We start from the raw sequence: 23,604 nt of genomic DNA on the forward strand, positions 1-23,604 counted from the left end.
ACGGTTTCGGAGCGGATGATACTAGTTTAACTTTACATAGTTAATGCTTTCTAAGACTTGAAAGCTACTTGATGTTATAGATGCCATTATGGCATTAGAAGTGTGGAGGTGACGTTTGCTGTGTCTGGCAGGCTCAGGAGTTGCTCTGTCTTTCCTCCTCTTTATACTGGTTCAAAATGGGTTCTGAAATTATTGCCACTAGGGCCATTTGGATGGGAAATATGTACGCAGATGGGCTTTTTTGAAAAGCCGGGCTGATCTTTCATTCTCAAAGCAAGGCAGCATTACCTGCCTAGATGTCTGTTAATGAAAATCAGACATGTCGGGATTCTGTAAAGGTAACCTTCCTTTATTATAATTATGCTAATACTTTATGATGAAAAAGATCTTGCAGTTTTTAAACGTATGTGATTTTAAAAAAAGAGTAAAGACAAAACTTCTTGAAATGTCTCAAATTCAAACGTCAGCCTTTCATTAACTCTAACGAGAAGAGTAATTTCTATTCCTCGTGGTTTCTTCTAGATTGCTACAGCTATAAAATGCCAGTGAAAGTTGCTTCTGTACATATTCCAACCTCAAGCAAGGGCTATGGTCTGCGTTTTCCCACAACATTATGGCAATTAGTTACTATAATTGGCTTTAATTCACTTTTGGCTCACTCATTCCTCGCATTCCAATCAAAACAATGAACTCTGAAATGCACTGAATTCTGCATTAATATTTATGTTTTCGAAGGCATGACATGTTTGCAGATGACTTGGCTTTTTTGCATGAGAGATCATGTTGCTGAAGATCAGAAGACACTATGTATTAATGTTTGATCCAAGTATATGTATTAGTCATGTAAATATTTCCCCAAGTCTCTTTCCTTTTCTTCTGAAGGAACACATAAACTGTGTTAACATAAAAAGAAGGGAGGCTTTGGTCTCATCTCATCAGGTGGCGGGCTCCAAACTTGTTTAAAATGGGTGGAATTTCTGACATGTTTTTTGAGATGTGAAATTACAAAGAAATTTGAATGTTGTTACAATCTTGAATTTGCTCTTTCGGCATTTATTCTGCAGGTATTCATTCACATCTTTGTTTTAAGGTTTTCGGTGCTTGGAGTCTGTGTGCAAAAAATATTATTTTGAGAGACACTGATCACTCCAGAGACTGAAACTGTTGTTGCCGTACTCCGAATTCACAGTTACTATATGCATTAATATACCAGACTAACACAGATTGCTCTGATAAAATATTTTTTATTTACTCTGAAAGTACAGAAATAGTGTGTTATCACAGCAGGTTTTGTTTGAGAAGCAATTTTTCATAAAGATATACATTCGGTATATCTATTAGGTTTTCACTGAGTTGCTTTTTCCTTCATCTATTAATTTTTGCTTAGTTTGTATTAGAGCATTCATGTGCACCGCCCCGGATGCATTCAAAAGTCGTGTGCTTTGGCCTCTGTCGTGCTTTGGCTTCACATTCCCTGGTTGTATTTTGTGCCTGAATTCAGAAGTGTCTGTTTATCGAGTAAGCAATGGATACTTTGAAAAATGGTTTTGCTGCTGAAGAACTTGTGTAGGTGCTGGCATGGGCCCACGGGGAGTGGGAGAAGGTGGGCTCCTGACATGGGGACAGGACGAGGGGGCCATGGAGGAGCCCGTCACTGGGCCATGGGTGGAGAAGGGGCAGCAGGAAAGCATTTGCTGTTGGTGGTTGGAAGCCGGGCAGGCGATCTGGCCCCACTTGCCACCCCATGGAAATGGGAGAGCCACTTCACTTGCCTTTATTCTTTGCCATTTGTTAGCCACCATAACGTGGACGTGACTGCTGTAGATGTATGAAGCAAGCATGAGGAAAAAAGAAGAGAAATGTGGCAAGAACTGAAATCTGTGAAATGTCAGACATCTCTTTTACAGGAGTCCTTTTACAAGGACAAACCGGTTTCTCAGGTGTGATGAGAAATCAGCGTTTGGACAGGACATCAGTTTGGGAATGCTGCTAGAAGCCCTATAGCCTCCTAAGGCAGATGTATGAAATACCTTAATGGCATGTTTTCTGTTTCAAACTTGAGCACAGGCGATCCTCCCATGCAGCCTTGCATGTTTTGAAGCTCAGGCCACAGCTGAAGCTGTAACGGGTTTGAGCTGGGGTTTCACTCCAGTGTGGGCTGGTAACCAGTGTGTTGCAGCAAGACCCAGGTCTAACCGAGGTGGAGGTGTGGTGGTTCCCCTGTCCCTCTCACAGTCCCACACGGGCTGGGCTTCCCTGGTGAGTGCTTTCTGCTCTGTATCTCATCCCCGTGCTGGCTGGGTTCATTTCAGCTGGGCTTCCACAGCACTGGTATAAAGGTGCCTTCCTTCTGCCCCCGCAGCTTTCTTAAAGCACTGCTGTATTATAATCAGGACTCGTAAATTATTTTTTTTGGTTTATGATACGGTAAGAAGTCAGAGAGGCAGTAAAGTGTGCTGGGTGCGCTACAAATCAATTTGTGGTCTGCTGACTGAATTTCTTAATGTCAGTTTTTGATGCCAACTGGTGTTTGCTTTCACCATCAGAGCTGCCTACGTTTATGAGTAATGCCGCTCTAAAATTGTTCACTCCTGTCGTTGCCATAGTCAGCAGCTCCATACAAGGCCAGGCAGAGTCCACTCATCCTCTGAATGAGTTATGGGGTGATGCAGCTTAATGGCAGGCTGAGAGCCCCAGGGCTGACAGTGGGAAAAGCAGGACACAAGTTAGGCTGGGGTCCTCATGGGCGGGCGCTGTGGTGTGATGGGCCAGCTGCACAGCGGGGAAAGTCAGCCGGGTGCCAGCCCCGGGTGCCCGAGCACCCCCCTCCCACTGCTAAGGGCAGTACTTGGGATTTCGGTCGTGCTTGTCACCTGAGGACCTGAAAGCCCTTTGCCAGCCCTGAATGGCGGGGGCAGCTGTGGGTAAGTACTGCTCCCACTCCGCAGCCATCGGGTAGACACCGAAACGTGATGTGTCAGAGGTGCCAAAACATCCCAAATGCAGTTGTGACACCTAATTCCAGCATGTTTCCTTCTTCCCCTCCCACCCCCAAAGGCCCCCACGCAGATATGCAACATGGGCAGGGCTGTAAGAAATCGGTCATTTCTTACCTGCTTTTTCCTCAGCTGCGGGGCAGGGGCTGAGCTGCCCAGCCTGGGGGCAGGGTCCCCTTTCACTGCCAGCAGCAGGTATGGACTATTTCTTACCCCCTCTGAGGGCCCAGACGGGGGGGTCTCCACCCCATCAGCCCCCAGACCTTGTGTTTGGTGGGGGGGACCCCCAAGCTGGATGGATCAGGGCGCTCTCGGGGGTGCTTTCTGGACCAGTCTCCCAGCAGAAACTTTCTTCCTGACCACCAGTACGCTGGGTGTGTTGTGGCCCAAAGCAGAAAGGTTGATATCGTTTCAAAATCTGTTGTTTCCTGGCCCTGTTTCTGTTTTTCATCTGCCTTCAGGGATGTTCTCTGGGTTTGTATTAGTTTGTTTTCATACTTTGGTTAGCTCGGCAAGGCTCACTCCCCCATTTTGCTTGTGTGAGACTCCCAACGGTCTGACTTGACTGAGCTGAGAAATGCCGTGGGAGCTCTTGCTGTACTTTGCTTAGAAATTAATTCCCCTTTCATGACTTAAAACTGGCTAAAGAAGAGGTAGGAGGATAAATGTGAATGGTTCTGGCTGCTTAATGGCCCGGCGGCGTTGACTTGATGGGGAGGCTGCTGCAGCTGCCTTGGTTGGGGATTCTTCACTGGAGCATCTTTGACCATTTTTGTCCAGGACGGGCAGCAGCACGCACAGAGCAGCCACTCCCTGGCAAAGCTGATAAAACGCAGCTGCCCGGAGCCAGCTGGTGTCCGAGGCGCTTGGCCCAGCGCTGCCGGTGGGGAGGGGGATGTTGTTTGGCAGAATTCAGGCTTTGTGCTGTTGAGGGCAGCACGTGCCGTGCCCGAGGTGGGGGGGAAACGGCCTTTCCGGCCCAGCTGCCCCCAGCGGGGACTCGGCTCTGCCCAAATTTGGCTGGTTCCCGTGCCCTTGTCATCTCCTTGTCAGGTCACAGTAATGTGATTTGCCTGACGCTGGTTTGGCGGATGACTCGGGAGCAGCAGCCCATACAGAAAGTCAGGCTGCCTTGTCAAGTGGGACTCGGCAGTATGAATAACATCTCCTGCTTATGTCTGTTCATTAGCCCTGGCTTTATCCGTGGGGGCACTCAGATGCAGGGAGTGATTAATGCCTTATAAATGGTAATCATAGAAGGTGCCGAGAGCGGTCTGCGAAGCCCTGGGTGGGTGGACGCTAAGCCCCTTTGGAAGGGGCCTCTCCTTTGCCATGTGTGTGGAGGCACGATGCTCCCAGGCACCCACACCAGTGACGGTCACGGGAGCAGGGTGTTTTCGTCAGTTACGCAAAGCCCTTTGCAGTTGTGGCACTGGTGTGGCATAACATGGAAATGGGTGTCACTGCTGCTCAGTGCAGCGCTGAATTGGCACGGTGTGCGTGGGACACCAGTGTGAAACTCGGAACCTTTCCCTCGTTAAATGTGGCTGGTGTGTTGGCAAAGCCTCTGAGACCGGGAGGGAGGGATGCAATGATGCATTTATCTGTTTGGCTGTAGCAGAAGGCGCTTGCCTGCTGGTAGGCTGCATTTAGCAGTTTGTTAGTCACGGAGGGGCAGTAAACAGCTCTGAGATTTGAGCTTTCAAAAATCTGGGCTTGAGTTTTTTGGCAGAGCAGTCTAGTAGAGCTGGCATGGCCCGGCCACACCAGGCAGTTGCACAGTGGTGCTGAGACCGTGAGACAGCGTCAGTCCTGGATTTGGGTCTGCGCAGCTCTGTGCCCCGTGCGAACCCTCCCTCGGTCCCCGCGGGGACTGGCAGTGACGCCCTGTGACACTGGGAGAGGTTTGCTCTCTTCCAGGCATGCTGCTCCTGTTTAGCTTGAGCAACACCGGCGCGGGTGCCTGGTAGCTCTGGGGAAACCTGCCCTGTATTTCCGTGGGTACGAACTGCCTTAAAATCACTGCAGGAGAAAATGACTAACAAGACTAATTGCAAGCTTTCAGGGCTTTAAGGATATTCGTGTAGCTCATGTCTATAATATGCAGCATATTACAGACAAGAAGGACCTCTCACTGCTGTGCTTGGCTCTCAGCTTTGCCCTTGTACCGGAGGGAGGAAGGCAAACCAAGGTATTCACAAAAGCACTTTAGATCCCCAAGTCCCTGATCCAGAATGCTGGGAGGTTTTCTTCATCCTTGTTTCTGGGCTTTGGGATGACTTGTGGGGCTGGGTCTTGGCACTGCACGCATGGTGGCACTGCCATGCTCCTTCCTTGGCCATTCCCGCCGGGCACAGAGCCTTTGCAGGAGAGCGGTGCTGCTTGAAGGCCTTATTAGAGGCTGAAATTCATCCAGACCACTGAGGATGCTGGTACAAAAACTTATTTAAAAAAAAAAAAAAGAAGGGGGCAAAAATGCTTTTTGGATTATGGGGGATCATCACTGGATGTTATGCTGTAAGCGTGTGAATTTTACAAGCCTGTCATTTGAGAGAATCGCAGTTGCAATGGTCTTTCAGTGAGCAGAAGAACCATACTGAATTTGCATGCTTTTTGCTAGTGTGAATGTGCCGTGATCCTGTGCCTTTTCTGCAGGGCTCAGCCAGGGAGAGCGTCTCCAGAGAGATGAAGGCAAAGATCTCTTAAAACCTCCTGCAGGAGGGCTGCTGCTGGACTTGTATATACAGGGACCTCCAAATACTGTCGTTATGTTCCTAATTAGAGGCTGCTACTTTGCCAAGCCATAAACAAACTACAGTTTGTTTCTCAGATTTGATAATCTGCTTGAAACAGGCCCCTGCCGAGGTACCAGCCCTGTCTGGCTCCTGCTGGGCAGCTGTGCTGAGATGGGAGCATCTTCACACCGCCTGTCCTCCCCAGAAGCGGGGTGAAGGGGTCCGGAGGGCTGGGGCACTGGGCGCAGGCTGGCAGTCCAGCACAGGGCCTCGCCGTGCCATCCCAAAGACTTAGGTCGCTTTGTTGCCTTCTCTGCTCCTCCGTACAGACTTCCCTGAGGGGTCCAGTCCACTCAGCCGCAGTCTGATGGGTGAATTCCTGCAAGTCCACCCAGAAGCCACAAACTGGCTGAAGATGGTCTTACCATCCAAATGGTCTCGCTAATTTACCTTTCATCAGTAAATTACCATGGTGTTTGGATTATTGGTGCTATGGGGAAAAACTGAGGAGTTGTACTCCTTGACCATATCTGTGCGGCTGCAATAAGGCCCACTTCCGAGCTTTGAGAACCCTCCCAGTGTCACAGAGATCCTGTAATGTCTTTGTCTCTCACCAGCTGCATCTCTGACTCATTCAAGACAGTGCAAAAATTGCTGTCTCCCAAATGCAAGGGTGAGCTGGCACTCCTGGTGAATTGGGAAAACTTGGCATGACACTTGATGGAGAATAAAAGTGTGTTTTACTGGGAAGAGGTTTGCATCTGTCTGTGGGGTCTGCAGGGGCTGTTTGGCCAAGCCCGTACGTTGGAGCGAGTTTCAAAGAGCCCTGACCTCCGGGTGAGCACCGACCCAGCTGCGAGCCCTGCAGATGAAGCTTTAGGAATACTTCTCGGTTACCACGCGGTTTAGCTAAATCCTTTCCCTGTAAGGAAAACAGTTGTTTCTCTCCCCGTGCGAGGAGGATGAGGTGGGTTTTGAAATACGGACAAAGGAGAAATTGTTTATCCAAATTTTTCATCGTGTTTGAGTGGGAGGCTCAGATGAATACAGGGTTGTTCTGTTGAAATCACGGACCATTGCTGCTGTTTAAATAACTGAAGGCGGCTAAGCTCCACTGCTTGCAGAAAAAGAACTCAACCCCCCAAAAAAACTAAAGCCATTATTTGATCTCAGTCAAGGACTCTGATCGGGAGAGCTCAGACTGAGGAGAGACACTTGCACTGACGAGACGGGCGGCAGAGCTTGTGTGTGGATTTGGGACATACCGTTTTGTCACATGGTTTAGGAGCAGAAAGCGTGAGGCCAGTTTTGTGGTACCGCAGAGCTCTTCTCGTTGCTTTGGTGAACAGAGTCCCCCCAAGCCCTTGCCTGGGGCCAGGCCCACCTGCTGCTGAGCCAGCAAGATGTCCCCGGCCCCGGAAACTGCCCAGGTCAGTAGCAGAGCCAGCCTGTAAGTGGGTGAGGACTGGAAGAGGAGGGAAGGGAGCACCCGGGAGCCTGCCGGGACATCACCCTGAGAAGGACAGCTGGGGAAAGGCAACCAGGAGGTAGGGGATAAATTAGGCAAGGCACAGTGTGCTTGGCAGGGGAGAGAACTGGCAGATTAATGAAAAAGGCAATAGTGGGGCCAAAAGAAAGCCCTGGGGTGGTGTGATGGATGAGGAAGGACCATCACAAGTGGATGACAGTGGAGTTAACAGCAACTGAAGGAATGGAAAACTTAAAATTCTCTTAATCCCACCAGACCTTCAGACAGCAAGTTACAGTTGTGTAAGTGTAGTCTATAAACCAGGCAGCGTAAACAGCGGGTTGTGCTGGCTGGGAGGAGCTGCTGCTGGTGTCTGAGCAGAGCCGGCAGGGCTGCCCTGCCTCACCCCGCGCGGGAAAGCACCAAAGGACACGGAGGATTTGGAAATTGGCACGTTAGCTCCTCGGCTCACTCATACTGACTAGCTTAGGGAACTTCAGCACCTTAAAAAAACACAGATCAGTTGTTGTTAGGACATTTCCACTCTAACTGGCCAGCAGCGTGCTGCGAGATACTTGTGGCGTGTGTTGCCTGTCCCTGCAGCTGCGCTCGCATGACAGATCTGCTCCGCTGACTCTGACCAAAGATTAACGCCTTCCCACTGCACAGCTTGTCTGTGCCTTCCCCCCGGGTAAATTATTTGAACATTTTGGCAAAGGATTAATAGGGACTGCAGTCCAGATCGTGCCACGGAGCAGGCGTACTCACTGCTGGAGGTCTTTAGCACGCTGAGCCACAGGCAGTAGGAAACCTGAAGTGAGCGTGATGGAAATGAAGTAAGACCTTACGCAAATGCTATTTTGAGTGACTGTTTCCTGAGGCCTGGGTTCTCCTCCGATAACGTCCGGTGCTGCCCCACGGAGGTCAGTGGCACAGCACCAGCCAGCTTGGGCAGGAAACGGGGCTGTGCCCTTTTCTGTCCCGCAGACCGGATGCCTCTCCAGCTATTGCATTGTGTGTGTTTATCTTACGAAGTTCAGTTCCTCTGACTCAGTCGCTTAGCTTCAAGTAGAAAAACTCTTATGCTGGGGAGGAAGCCTGGTCCGGAGAGAGAGCGCAGGCTGGCCACGGAGGTGCCTGCGGTGTCACGGGCTGCCCAGGCAATCCCAGAGGAGCGTCTTGGGACACCCGCCTGCCCCTTCCCCTTTGGGAATAGCAATAAGGCCATTTTTGTGTCTTCTCGTGAAGAAGTGGGATAAACGTGGTAAGTACAGCCAGGCACAAATTTATGAAAGGAATCAAGCACAAGCAAAATTACATATCTCAGAGTTTATGTGGGAATTGTCACCTTGGATTTAGGAGCTGAATGTCCACCTCAATCCTTCTGCAAGAGCTTGAGTTTCCCCAGAGAGCAGGGGTGGCAGGGGGGCTGCTGCATTTGCCCAGAAGTGCCGAACAGCTCTGGCTTGTCCCCTGTTGGAGCACAGCGCAGCCTCCAGCGAGGCTCCATCGGCCTCTTCTCAGGGGGCCAGCTTATCAGCCAGCTCGGCGCGTGACCAGAGTTAATTGCAATGGTCACCAGTGGTGCCAGTCCAAGGTGCTTAACTCTCAGCCTGCAGTGTGATGGGAATCAGGGCACTGAGGCTTACGGCATGGTTTCCACCCTGGAGTCAGATTTCCAAAATACCGGCATTCTCCCGCTCGGCCTTGCTGAGGACCTGGCTGCCAGAGCTGCGAGGATGGGGGGCTCTCCAGGATGCAGGGAGGGCTGCGAGGCTCCCGGCTGGAATGGAGAGGTACGAGGGCTGCTTGCTATTTAGCCTTGCGTCTCTTCAGGAGCGTGAACGTATGCCTCGTCTTGCGTGAGCACTCAGCCTTTGGGCTGCTGCAGGAGAAGTTAGTGCAGACAGCCCTTCTTATTATTTTTTTGTGCAAAATAAGAGCTTTAAAGGCACTCCAGCTTTCTTTTTAAATTCCTTGCAGCAAGCGCTGCTTTTTAGGAGAGACCGGTCAAATTGCATAATGTCGCCAGAGCCTACAAAGAAAAACCCCAAACCCTGACACTTGGGCACCTGGGTCATCTTTGCTTTTTGTTTGAGGCTGTTACCAAGGCGCATCCCGGCGGTGAGAAACAGCAGTAGGAACTTGAATCTTTTTGAATGTCCTGCAGAACTTGTAGCCGGGTGTTTGAGTTACTGCGCACACGTGGGCATCCCACCCACTGAAAGCCTGAGGCGGGCCAGCGTCTTTCTGCTTTTATGGAGTTGAGCGCAATGTAGTTTATTCAACTTCATGTGTCACGATATAAATATTGATTAAACACGTTAGTAAGGAGTGGGTTTGCTTCCCAATCATAGAGTGGTTTGGTTTGGAAGGGACCTTTAAAGACCATCTAGTCCAACTCCCCTGCCATGGGCAGGGACCCCTTCCACTGGAAGGGCTGGATGCTAATGCAGGATGCTGACCTGATTAATATCCCTGTGAATGCAAACTTGTCTTCCTTGGAAGGGGCTCAGCTGCCTAACAGATTCCTGAGAGGGCCAGCTTCTGGGTGCAGAATTCAAGAAAGGGAGATACCATGGTACCAAAAAAAAAAAAAGAAAGAAAGGAGAGAAAAAAAAAAAAGAGAGAAAAGGAAAAAAGCAAGCACGGAAATATAACTCTTCAGTTATATTTCTGAGGTGACAGCGCCATCCGTCACCATCATCCGGTGGCCTGGAGGACATCCTGAGGTCCTTCACCAGCTCTGACTGTTATTCTGTAATGATTAAAAAACTGGATGTGTAATGGGCTATTGCGGGGGGACTTGTTGACTTGAAATCTGTTTGCATTCAGGAGCCATGCTGGGAATCGTTTTAGGTAGTCTGTCTGTCTGTGGGTTTCGATGCTCTCCAGCTGTGTGTGTCTGTTAGTCATAAACATGTTTTCTCCTCTTTCCTGTTAGCATGGCGGGGAGAGCATTAACGTGCGGGATGGGGAGGGAACACGTACTGAGCATGCAGGCAACTGGCAAAACTGACTTTCGTCAGCAGCTGCCTGCAGTGCTTCTTGCCGGCGTGGGTACTAAGTTTATCATCTGAGCTGGCAAAATGTTGCGGGGTTTTGCTTGCTCTGATTTTCATATAAAATGCAGCATCTCTTAAGGGGAAATTTGAGTTGAAGGAATTATATTTTCAAACTGACTTACAATACTGCTTTCTATTTTGCTTCTGGAGAATAGAAATGGCACGTTGTGGCCCAGCCCAGCTCTGAAGGAGAGGGGAACGTTCCCGGGTGGGTTTTCATGCCCCGCGTGAGGAAGGGCAGCCATGCCCCGCTGTGGGCAGCTGTGCCCTGCTGACCCGTGGACTCCCACGCTGCCACCCAAACGCGGCCGGGCTCGCTGTGCACTGCCTGGGGGTGGCCTGGCTGCACCAAAGTAGAAGTCAGGCATAAAAATCAGAGAGGGATGAGTTTCCTCCATCTCCCAAAGGAAATTAAATCTCTGTGGCCAAGAAACACGTGGCTGCTGTGGTGCTAGTGAGCTGGACATAGAGCCTGAGCACGTGTTTTCACATGGGAGCATCTTGCTCCGGAGAACCAGTGAGCCGCTCCTCCTTCCTCCTTGGCTTCTTGTACATAGAAGTAGAATAATAATAAAAGAAGAAAAAAACCCAACAAAACAACTCTTTGTGAGCAGTGAAGTCTTGAGGAGTTTTCAAGCCAAGAAAATACATTGACTTTTGTGAAGTGTGAAAAACCAGAGCTCGCCATAGCCTTTTGAAAAGTCCAGTTCTCTGTGCCACTTGGGAGAAGCGTAATTGGTAAAACTACAGAAAAAATGATGGCAAGGCCATGTTACTCAGTCTGTGAGCGCAAGTAAGGGAGCTTCAGCTGGCCAGCACAAGAGTTGTACCTGCAGAGCAGTCGTCCCTGCCACCAGCAGCTGAGCTTTCCTCAGTGGTGGCTACTTGGGAACATAGAAAGGGGGTGAGCACAAACAATAGCTGGGAGACGTGCAGAAGCTCAGAACACCAGTTTTTCTTTTACTGGGGGAGGCTGGGAGCTACCTGAATCATGCAGAATAAAAGTGTAGCTCTGCTGTCACGGCTTGTTTTGAGGACCTTGTTTCACAGCTCCACAGAGATGGTACCAGAGGGAGGGGACAGGGATGGATGAACGAAGGGATCCAAGATGGGGTTAGAGCTCGGCACGGTGTGGGACGTGCACCCGCGATACCACGTATGGGCTCCCAGGAGCAGCAGTGCCTGGCGGTGGCTGCTGCCTCTCGCGTGCAAGTGAACAGCCGTGTGTGACAGCCCGGGGTCTGCAGGCAGGGAATTGCGGCTTCAGAGGGTCCCGTGGGCCGGCACTCGGGCTCTGCGGTGTATATGATGCTGCTGATGCATGTGGGACAAGGATCTGCTCGTAGCACTCTTGCTTCCAGCAGGTTTGTTTTCTTTGTTCAAGCCACGCAGGTGCTGGGTGTTTGAGTTAAAAACCTTTGCAAAATGAAGGACAGGGCTGAGTGCTCTCCTGCAACATATGGAGGAGCTGAAGTTAAAGAGGAGTTTAATTGATGTTTACTAGATAGTTTGCTCTAACAGATGAGAAAACAAGCCACGTCCCAGGTCTGATTTTTTTCCACTTATACAGGTGTAAATTAGAAGCAACAGTGTTGAATTGAACGTGGCAAAAGCACCATACATGGGAGGTGAACCGAGCAAAGCCACACTCTTGGAGCTTGTCATTTGTCCCTTTTGCACTGAGCCCAGGGGAACTTGTGGGGCTGATACATTCGTATTTGCTTGTGCAGGAGTCTGTGGATAAATGAGGTTGCTCAGAAATTAAAGATTTTACAGGGACAGATGATCTCTTCTCTTTGGCTCTGTCTGCATCACCTGGGGTGAGCAAGGGAAATTTGGCTTTATTCTTTATTCCTTCTGTCTGAATTCAAAGTTCAGACTGGTGCTGTTTGACTGCTGTGATGCTGCTTCTTCTCCCAAGTCAGTGTCTCTATTTGCTGTACACACTCAAAAATAATTTTCTGAAGAGCCCGTGTTTATTTTGCTCGCTCCCGGTATTCTAAATTGACCTAAACTTGCAATAAAATGCTGCAGTTTTAGCCACTGAAGCCAGGTTGGTCCATCTGCGTCCTGCCACACACACAACTGGGGCCTGAAAAGAGACCATAAATCCCTACTTGTCAGGCTGGCATGTGTCTTCATTACCACTGCCACCAGGTACCCAACCTGATGGCTGTCCCACCAAGCAGAGCGAGGACCTGCAGCTGCAAAAGCCGAGGCTGTGCCTGGACTTTCCTTCTCCTTCTATCCAAGCTGACAAACCCCGGCAGGGCCGTACCGGGTTGAAGGGCTGTTCTTGCCGTGCCGCACAGTTGATGCGTGCACCTCGCCTGTGCTATGGGGATGGCACGGGGCCCCATGTGCAAACTGCTAGTGGTGGCCAAGGATCACCTGAACGAGGGGGCAAGGTCTCCCCTGCAGAATCCCTCCTCCCCTGACACCCTGCTGTCACCTTTGTGCTTTCCCAGACCGCTGCCCGCCCATGGCCGATGAGCCCACCTCCCCGAAGAAGGCGAAGAGCATCCCCGACCACCGTGACTTGGAGAGCTGGTTCTCGCCCCCTTCCCCCGAGTGGGCCACCGTGAGGGTCATCCCCGAGGAGGAGATGACTGAGCACAACCTTCTCGCTGTCCGAGTCATGGTCACCAGTGATGCAAGCAGGTAATTTAAAATACAAGTAAGCCTATAAAAACCCCATAAGAGCAGCTTGGTTTTCTCTGGCACACAAAGGAAAAATGTAACAAACATAGTACTGAATGTATGTACAGTTGGAGAAAAAAGAAAAAGAAAAGCCACTCAGAATAACAATTGTTCTTTACCGCAGCCATAAATCCCCCTGACACATGACTCACTTTGCAGGAAATCTTCAAACATTCGCATCCCACACAGAGGCCTGAATCAGAGAGAAAAACATGGCCCTGATCAGCTCGGGTTCAGCTCTTTGCATACCAGTAAATGTGAGTTCAGGCATCAGGGCAGTGGGTGTGTTGTGGCAAAAGGTGGATCCTGTGACATGGTCCTCTCCCACTTGGGCATCATCCCACAGCTGTGCACCCCGGGCCTCTCCCGGGGCATTTGAGGGCCTGCCCGCCCCTAAGACATCTGAAATTGGATGCTTGGGTAGCTGTCAGAGGAAGCCTGATTTCTGCATGCAAATTAGAATATATTGGCTTTCTGGGCAGGATTCTGTGGGTGTTCATTCTGTCTAAAGATTAGATTGGTATCTCCTGAGTAAAGCAGTTTTCCTCACTGAGAACTAAAAAAAGAAGAGAGGGAGGGGGGAAAAAAGGGGGAGGAAGCAAACCCAAAGCCAGCTGTTGCAAACATGGAGCTATTGCTCTGTAAGGAAGCTCATTCAAATTCTTGATGTCCTTTAGAACAGCTCTTGGTGGTGTTGCATGTAGCTTGTAGAGAGCAGCGCTTCTAGGAATGCAACTTTCTGCCATTCTCTGCAGTGGTTTTAAATGGCATTTGTGCTCTGCTGCATGGGTCGGGGTGTTCCTCAGGGGGAGGATGAACCTCTCCAGGGTTCCTCTCCCACAGGGGGCTGCGAGCTCAGGGAAGGGTTTCCTACATGGTCCCCTGCGGACCATGTGCTTGTATCCCTCGCTAATACCCTCTGGCTCGTGGTGCCCCGGCGGCGTGCAGGCAGGGATGAGAGTTGGATAATCCCTCCGATCAGAGGGATCAGCTCCCTTCCCTGCGGCAGCCCCCACGGCTGGATGGTGAGGACCCTGGTTCCCCGCCAGCGGGACGCAGTACAAGGAAGGGGTGACGCCGCATCTGTCACTGGCACAGCAGGTGCCAGCGGCTCTGAGGTCAGCCTCTTGCCGCTCCGGCGGGCCAGCCCCTGCCTAAAAATGGGGGATGAGAGAAATAGTAAGTGACAAATGGCACTGCTGAGCTGGCTGCCAGGCACTCGGTGGGATGGGGGAAACAAGCAGCTCAGTGACACAGCTTTGCAGTTCAGGCTTTAGGTGTGCGTGAATAATGAGCGTGCCTATCAAGCAGAGATCAGAGGAGAACCCTCGTACTATAGCACTTACCTCCTTGCCAGCCAACGAAAATAAACATTTTGCTCTTTAAAACAGAAATATGTCAATCAATGTTAATGGCAGGCCTTTTGTGTGGCGCTCTGCCCAATCTCAGTGTGGTATCTCTCCATCCATGCAGCATCTCAACTATCAAAGACTTTGTACATTTATATATTTTTATATACATCTGTATGTTCGACACAGCTCTAAAGACACCTAAACAGTATGTGTTAGTAGTGAAATTTGAGGCCACTCTGCTCCAGCCTACTGAGAGAGCAACGCACCTGGAGCTGCGCTCCCATCCTCGCTGCCTTGCCAGCCCCGCTGCTGGTTTGATCTGGGTGAAGCAGGGGTGCAGGACTGGTGGGCGCTACCTCTATGGCATTTACCCCTGGCGTTATACCATCTGCAGCCTTTCCTTTAGCTCTTCTTCCTCCTGCCTCCTGGGCTGTGCCTTGGGCTGTTACAATAAATCTTTACTTTCTACAAAGCAGTGCTACGCAAACACGAAGCAGCTTTCTCCTGCCACGCCAACAGGACTACTCGCAGCGTAAGCGACTCTTCTCTTTTAAGGTAGAGCTATTAATCATCACAATAAATCTATTTGATTAATCTGTTAATCATCACATAAATCTACAAATTATCTTAGCAGTATTGTTTGCATTAAAAATAGGCTGAATAGGATGGTGGCACGCTTATTTATGGTGATGGGAACGTGGACACTTCAGAAGGGCCTGAAAGTGCTGTTCCCTACACTCTGGCCTTTAGAGATGAAAGAAATCCCATGATCATTGAACAAAGGATTAATAATCACCTCAAACGGTCGTTCTCCTGCCCAGAGGCACGGTCACAAAGTGTGTGCTATTCATATGTGTTTGTGTGGCATATTTTTAATTATATTTAAGAAAGGGGATGCCAAAATCTGCCTTTGTGATCAGTTCAGGTGCCTCATTGCACTCACTGTTCCGTGGGCTGTCCCAGTGGCTCCCAGGAATGAGGAGAGTTTGTTTCCTTATTTCCTACAGACGCCTTTTGAAGGCTGCTCACGTAGCTTCATTAGGTCTTCTCCTCTCTAGACTAATGCTTACAATTTTCTCCAAATTCTTGCCTCAGCCCTGTTTGCTGGGCTGGTGGCCATCCTCAGCCCTTTCCTCCAGGCTCTTTTCTCCTCTTGAATTGCAGCACCCAGAAGTGGGGTCAGGACCAAGCACAGCCTCTTCTGGTCCAAACCCCTCCCCATGGCTCTGTGAGGTGCCCGGCGCGCAGTAAGAAATGATGCTGTTGCAATAACAAAGAACAAAATACCCCAGTTTTACAGAAGTCTCATCCGAGCTGTCTGTCCTGAGTGCTGAATTAAATAGGTTCTTATTTATTGTCTCAGCTCTGAGACATACCTGCAAAGCTTTTATTTTGAAAGGTGGTGTTTTATCATATTTGATGTTCTGATTTAGAAACCACCAAAATAGATGGTTTCAGGCCAATGCCAGCGCGGTGTCATCTGTCGCCTTGCGGCTGAAACAGCTGATGCTGCCAGATTTCCAGCAAGGGTTCCCCCAGACTGCTGAAGGGATTTCCTCCCCCTCCTTGGCTTCATCTTCTTCTGGTGAAAAGTGTAGAGTTTTGTCCCTTGTGCCTTGCTCCTAGGCCAATTACAGCATTGCAAATGCTGTTTCCCTTTCTTCATCTTGGTGCCCAGCCTTGCAGGCAGAAGGGCCCGTCCCGGCTAACGGAGCAGTGTGGGGTTTCACCCTCAGTCTCCCTCAGCAGCAGTTTGATTCCAGGTGCTGAACACAGCGGTTGTGGGTGCAAATCCGGGCAGCAGAAGCCTGATGGGAATAGGGATATCTCAGCTGCACCTAGGGCAAATTATGGTCCTGTAATAACGACGATGAAAAATCAAAATGAGGATGTTGGCTCTGGCTGCAAAACGTCTATTTCTCTGCGACCTGCGCTGCTGTCAGTGCTGTGCCGGAGCTTGTTGCACTGAAGGGGAACAAATACTTCCATGCTATGCATCTTCTGAAATGTCCCACTTTCTTTCTGTCTTGCCCTTTTTCCCTGTAGCTCTGAGCTGGAGTCTGATTTTAATGGCGACTCGTCAAACTCAGAAGTGAGCGAAGGACAGACCTCGCTGCTGGAGCCCCCCACCTGCCCGAGACCTGCCCAGAGGTGGCCATCGCTCACCAGGAGCCCTGTGGCACCAGAGGAAAGCCCTAGAACATCCAAAGTTGCTGATGGTAAGCAGCATCCCAACCCAGGAATGCTCCAGCAGCCTCTCCTGAGGGCTGAAGTCAGGGTTGGAGGGAGAGGTTTTGAAGCGGAGGCCGTTGCCTGCAACACGGTGATGTTGTACCTGTTAATGGTGTCTTCATTTGTGGGATTTCTGTCTTTTGGGTGCTGTAACTGAAACAATATTTCCACGATGCAGGGTAACCTGGGATAGTTGTGCCTTGTGCTTAGCTTTGCAGGGGTGGGATGAATGTTTTCCCACCGGTAAGAAGTTTGGATGTTATTAGCAGTCAATGCGATATCTGCAGTATTGCCTAAGCAAGGGTGATGTTGGGAAGCACTAGAGAGCTCTGCTTCATTCGATTTGTATTTGTATTAGTAGCTGCTTACAATTTTTGCATCCAGTGAAAGAACATGGAGGAAAGGATATAGCTAGGTGAGGCAGGGAGAGGTTTAGGAACGTTCTGCCTCCAAATGGAAACTTCTTTCTGGAGCTGGAGAAGGTCAGAACTAAAAGATGTGCTAAAAACAGCCAAAGCAATGTTTTTGCAGAAAATAAAAGGCCATCAGCATTCATTTCTTCCCATCTCCCACCACCCCCAGATCCATATATGCATTTTTAATCCACACAGAAAAGAGGGGATTTCATACAGCAATTCAAATTGACTCTTGAATAATGAAGCCCTTGTTTAGGGCAAAAAACCAAGGGCAGCAGCAAACCCCAAAGCGTGCCCAGCAGCATCTGACCCCATGCAGTCACTGAAGGATTCTACCCATTTTCCTCCCCAATTTCATGCTCTCTCTCCCACCTCTAGCTGATAAGGTCACCTTCCTCCCCACCGTGCCAGCCGTGTTATCTACATCTTCACGATCTCTCAGCTCTGCGTCCTCACCCAGCTGCGTTACAGCATCCCTCAGTTCTTTACCCCTTCAGCCCGTCCCCTCGCCCGTCTGTCTGTCTGCCTGCCTTTCTGCTCGGCCGGGGCTGGTTTGGGGACAAGCGGGAAGGGTGACGAGCTCTTCTCTGATCCTCTCCCCGCCCCCCCCAGCTGGGGCCGGCGGCGGGTGCGCGCTGCCCCCTCCCGGCCGCTGCCGGGGGAGAGGGACGGGGACCGGGGGAGCTGTTAGAGAACTAACCCCCCATGGCTTGGTTAGGGTTTGGGTTTATTCCCCTCTCTTTTTTACCCTCTCTTTTTTCACTCTCTGGCTTTTGCTACATTAGCTGACCGTGTTTGTCTTCCGTTTCTCTTCAGCGCTGCAGAGAGCCAACAGTTTTCACTCCACAGCATTAAATAAGTATCAGAATTGGAGAAGAAAACTCCAAACAAGTGAGTAAAGCCTGAGAAGCGATTGCATTTTCTATTTATACTGTATCCTGTTTTCCTGTCTCTTAAATGTCTGTTTCTCCTTCTTTCTTTAAAAGTTTTGTATTTTTTTTCATCACTAGCTGGGAAAACAGAGATCGAAAATCCACCAAATATTTCTTTTCCACTTTCTTGTCCTGAAAAGATCTGACTCCCTTTTTGCATGACTGTTAGCTACATTATTACCCCCACTGGCAAGTTGCGTCTGCGCTAATTCTCCAGCCAAGAAAATGCACCGATATCCGAGAGCCACATATTCTGTCTCTAGCCCTGCCTGCGCTGATTGCTTTTGATTAGGTGCAATGCTGGGTCTAACAGTTTGAGTATTACATATTAGAAATGCTCCTGGAGGTGCCCATTTACACTTATCTGCAGGTGCTCTATCATTTCTTTTGTTGGGGGGGAAGGAAAAAAAAGGGCGATGTTTCAGGGTTACTGAAAGGAAGAGAGTACTAACAGCCATCCCAAGAGGTGAGCTGGTGGAAATGAGCGTTACTAGTTCTTATCCTCTGGCAGTTTCACTTGGTTTGGGCTGACCATCCCTGCCCATGGGAATTGCACGAGAATGCAGTGATTTCAGTAGCGATCAGGTCCGTGCTCAATTCACTTCCAATACACAGTACGGTCATTCCTTGCAGCTGGGGCTGCATCTGAATAATCCTCCTGGGCTGTGGTCCCAAAACAAGCTAGCCATCCCCAGTCACACCTCTGCTGCTCATAGCAGGGTCGCCTGCCCGTCTTGGCACAGCCCCTCTGCAAGTGCACCCTGTGCCTGCCCAGTCCCCACTACGGACTCGCAGGTACCTGCCAGCATTGATCATACCAGTATGGGAGCCGGGCGACCTCCCCAGCATCCCAAACCCTCTCAACACTTGGTTAGAAATGCAGTGGTATCTGTTAGGTTGGGGTGTTGACAGCCTTAAGCATAAAACATGAAGGTACAGCAATGGAAAGAAAGGATTTGTGCATGTGACCGAGTGCCATAGTTTCTGGGCATGGAGACAGCGGGTTTTAGGGAATGGTGGTGACAGCGGCTCTTTAACCCTGCCCTCAGCTGCCCTCTGCAACGGGGGGGATTTCTGCTGCCGCTCAGAGTCCCAGTTGCCTTCAGAGAAGTTAAGGCTCTGCTCCCGAAACAAGTAGGATCCCTGTGTGTGTGTTACGGGACCAGCATTCAAGCAGAGGCACCTCGGCTTGCTTGGTTTGAGTGCACAAACAAGCTTCAAGGTTATTTGCAAGTATCTGCTGTGGAATGAATTTTTCTATCTCAAAAAAAGGAGACAAGCTGCATCTCTCCTTCCTTGCAGCGGGCTCGCACCTGGGTCAGATGCTTTCAGGTATACATAAGTCCGGTAACTACCAACCCCATGGTCCCTTGGAGGCTTCTGGTGCCACATGTCTGCGATATCTCAGTAGAGGAGGCACAGGGCTATTTCTTGGTCCTGAGAGGATGCTCCCACCAAGCTGGACTACATCGAGCTGTCCGCTGTGACAGGCTGTCCCCAGAGAGGCAGCTGTGGCAGATGGACAGGCAGACGGGCTGTGATGGGGCTGTGTTCCCCAGGGTTCACCACATCCGAGGCGCAGGGGACTAGCCATGCCTGCGAGGCTTCTCTGGAGCAGTCGTGCGGGATGTCCCACCTGGGGGAAGGCTGTGCCATGCCTGGGACGGGAAGGCAGAGCAGGGTGCCCTTGAAAAGTCTTGTAGCATCTCTGTCAGCCTCAGGGCTGTCTCTGAGCATTTGAGGACTGGCTTATAATCAGGTGTTGTCTTCACCAAAGGCTTGGATTTAAAAATCTTGCCTTAATTGATCTCAGTTTTTAAAAGAGCAAACTAAAATGATGCTTATTCGAGGTCTGAGGGGGAAAAAAGGAACGACTGTGAGAGAGGGGAGGAGACAGGGAGCCACTCTTAATTTCGATTCATTTTCAGCTTGTTCCCAGCAAGTGCTTTATTTAATCGTTTGCCAGTTAATTTTCCCATCATTTTATTAAAATCTTCGTGTGCCTCCAAAGGGCTCTAGAGGGAGCTAAAAGCCTTTGAGAGGGAAGTGACGCGCTGCATGAATTTGTCTCAATCTCAAGCATACTGTTAAAATGAGGTGTAAAGCACATTCAGCGTATACTGGGAACAGAATAAAGGCATTTTTTACTCTCTGGAGGAGCACTGTAAGTCTTAGTTTCTATATTTAATCCACTTAATATTTGGTTACAAGAATTCATATGATCATCAGTCACATGAAAGAAAAGTCTGTCTTCTTTTCAGACTTATTTCCCAAAACACATATGTTTCATAAACAGCATGAAGTACACGGCCAAGGAAAGGAAATCATTGTCATGGTTATATTGGCTGAAAGGCTCAGAGCAGGATATTACCTTTCAAAATCTTTAATCCCCGTCACAGGGCCACAGGGAACACCACGCTCTTAATTTATCTTGGTCAGTTGGAGTAGCTTTTGGGCCAAGCAGAGCATGATAATGCTCAAGGGAACTTCTTTTTTTTTAAAAAAAAAAAAAAAATCCTTTTTTGAATGTGAAGCTACAAATATGGGTTCAGCATTTTGGTGGGAATAAATCCATTCTCTCTGTGAAAGCCGGCAAGCTGTGGTGTCTTTGCACAAAGCCACGTTCTCGCCTGTGCAGGCCCTGTCCTTGTCAGTGAATGCAGGTCCACGAGAGCTGTGGTGGGGAGCAGTTGTCCCCATGGGCACGGGCAGGTGCCGTTCCCCTGCAGACTGGGTGGGTTCCCCTGGGCTGTGGGTCTTATGGTCTCAACAGCTTTAGGGCTGTGGCTGATGGAGTGGTTGCATCTCACCTCGGTGTGCTGAGCCATGATGTTTGCCCGTGTCAGGAGGCAAAGGGCTTTAGTGGACCAGGCTAAACCCCCCTGGCTCACTTATACAGGTAACAATGGGGCTTCTTTAATCCTGATTCTGGATTCTCATGTTTTCCCATGGCTCAATTCGCTATATAGAATGTAAAGGTCAGCCCTTGGTTGCTGGTCCCTGCGGGAGTTCCTTAACGAACTCCAGTGCATCGTTTCCCTCAGTCCTTGACTGAATGTAACAAATTGCATCAAGATTGGCAATGAGCAGGTGAGATGCTGAGGGGAAAGAAAATTTGGCCTCTCTCCCTGGTTTGCCTTCTCTGCAGTCCCTGTTCAGGAACTGTCTTCTCTGTCTGGCATGTTGCTTTTGTCCTTGCACAGCTTTTCATCCCTGCGTACAAAACCCAACGCCTGCTTTGGGAACCTTTGTGGGTTTCAGAACTAATAATTGGGCTTGGGAGTTAATAATTCAGCTGTAAATATACTTGTCATGTTAAAGCTTGACATGGTAATATCTTGGCGCAGGGATACTTTTCTTCTGTGCAAATATTATTTATGATGTAAAATTCCCACAGGCACAAAGATTAGAGAGCTCTCCTGACTACCTTCAGGTACAAGTTACCTCCCTACTTTTTTCTTCCAGTAGGTCTTAGTCTGCGTGTGCTAGTTTTAGCAATTAGTTACCTTGCCTGATCCTGGGAGAGCCCCAGGGCGCTGCCCGTTTGCCTGGCTTGGGAGTCGGCAGGACTGTTTCTGTCCGTACTGCCTGCAGGTAGTTGCATTTCCCATTTCTTTCCCACTCTGACAGGCAGCACTCTCAGAAGTCATACGTTTTCTTAATTTCTCAGAATTACCCAAAGCTTCAAAAGTCGCTGGGTTGGACTGCCTCTGCTTTTAAGGCCTGGAAGCCCTCTAAAGAGGGCTGATTTTCCAGAAAGTTTCCTGGAACTCAAAAGCTGCTTCACTACGTCCAGGCAAAAATTGGAAGCGGTTCAGATCCACTGCTGAAAATGTCAACATGTGTTTGGCACAGCGTGCACGCACATGTGAGCGAGGTCATAAACTTCATTACTGTAGGTCCGGATGGCTTCTTAGCTTTCTACACTCGTTCTTTAATTGCAAAATTTATCTAAGACAAAAGCAATAGAAATGTGATGGTAAAACTTGTGTCTTTGGCAGGTTTCCCTCTACTGTCCAGTAAGAAACCTGGGCTCCACGGGAAGGACAGTGCAGCCAGCTGTCCAAGTGGTCCTGGGGAGGATCACTCCCGAACACAGGTACAAGGAGAACTGTGCACAGCCAGAACTACTGGCATGTCTGCTCTTAGCAGGCTGTCTGAGCGTCCTCTGCTCTTTCAAATAGTTTTGTCAATGGCTAAAGTTGAAGTTATGCCTGTGCTATATACAGGGAAGAGCCTTTGATGCTCTGATTGATATAACCATACCCAAATCAGGCAGCTAAGTGGCATTTGCTTTCTGTGGGACTTGGACCTCGATCGCGCTGAGAGTTAGGCACTGACCCGGTGCATCAGCCAACATGTAGGCACCAACACCTTGCCCTTCCCTTAGCTGGTGCTGGGATTTCCTTTGTGCCACAGTTTCTGCACAAAGGCGAGGAAACCTCCCAAATCTCTGTCCTCTGGTGCTCCCGAGCTGGCTGTTGGTCTGCCCATGTGCTTGTAGAGCTGGATGGAGACAGCTCTCCGTGTGTGGCAAGGCTGGGTGCCAGCAGCAGTGGGATGAGAAGGGACCGCATCTGGGTGGTTTAAATGCCACTTCCATCACCAGGGAAAGGCAACTGCCAGCACTGGCCTTGGAGAATGTATTTGGGATCCAAGGTAAGGGGTCGCATAGCGCCAGCCATAAGCAACATGGCACAGGAGCCTGGGTGATTTCGGGCCATTACAGCCCTTATACGTAGATGTGTCTGTGTCTAATGTTTACTCCTTGCGTATGGTGGGCAGAAGACTTCTCCTAATTTGCAGTAGGCTTCTGACTCATAGAATCATAGAACGGTTTGGGTTGGAAGAGACCTTAAAGATGATCTAGTTCCAAACCCCCTGCCATGGGCAGGGACACCTCCCACTAGACCAGGCTGCTCAAAGCCCCATCCAGCCTGGCCTTGAACACCTCCAGGGATGGGGCATTCACAGCTTCTCTGGGCATCCTGTACCAGTGACTTCATGCCTCCTATAGCTCAGGAGCATCTTCAGCTTCCGTCAGGACCTAGGATTTCCTTTGTATTTTCTGCTTTTTTTAATTCTTTTTTTTTTTTTTTAAGGCTGAGGAAGGGTGGGCGTGCCCTAAGTGCAATGCTACAGCAGGAGTCATGACCAACCATTCTGAGCAAAGGGCAGCACGTACCCCGTGCTCGGAGCTGGGTGGAACGGGGACCAGCCCATGTCCTCTGTGTTCTAGCCCGTTGTCCTCACCCTTGGGTTAAAAATTATTAAAGTTGCTTGACCTCAGGTCTGTGTTAGAAAATCAATCTTCCATGTCCACGGTACTGGTTGAAATCCGGTCCAGGACAATAAGGCCAGGAAGGGAACGTCCCAGGGGAGCAGAGCTGCACAATGCTGCCTGGCCACACTGCTCTTAAGGAGAGGTGACTCCATGCAGGTCCTGCTCTATAAGCAGCACTTGGTGGCCTTTTTCCTACTCAGAGAGGATTAAGAGGGTGTTTGTTTGTTGATTGGTGTCCCTCATGGTTTTTTTAATCTGAGATCTGGCCAATATTAACATTAGTCACAAAACCCAACTGTGAAGCAAGGCGCAATCATTATTGTCTTGCTTCTGATGCTTCTGGAAAATGAGAAGTCAGACAGATTAATGGCTTCACCTGTGTGAATTTGGGAATCTGGCACATAAGCGGAAACAGGAATTGAAT

At 49.7% G+C, this 23,604-nt stretch overlaps 1 protein-coding gene across 1 annotated transcript in view; it reads left to right on the plus strand.

The window, feature by feature from the left end:
* MICAL2 (microtubule associated monooxygenase, calponin and LIM domain containing 2) overlaps nucleotides 1-23,604 on the plus strand; it is a 160,425-nt gene that overhangs the window by 113,706 nt on the left and 23,115 nt on the right. The window contains exons 26-29 of the mRNA XM_074586085.1: nucleotides 12,733-12,925; nucleotides 16,363-16,535; nucleotides 17,781-17,855; nucleotides 21,898-21,995. Of these exons, the coding sequence (XP_074442186.1) occupies nucleotides 12,733-12,925; nucleotides 16,363-16,535; nucleotides 17,781-17,855; nucleotides 21,898-21,995 (539 nt within the window). The remainder of the gene's footprint in view (nucleotides 1-12,732; nucleotides 12,926-16,362; nucleotides 16,536-17,780; nucleotides 17,856-21,897; nucleotides 21,996-23,604) is intronic.

This window comes from Larus michahellis, chromosome 4, assembly GCF_964199755.1.
Source record: "Larus michahellis chromosome 4, bLarMic1.1, whole genome shotgun sequence".
Lineage (NCBI taxonomy): Eukaryota > Metazoa > Chordata > Aves > Charadriiformes > Laridae > Larus > Larus michahellis.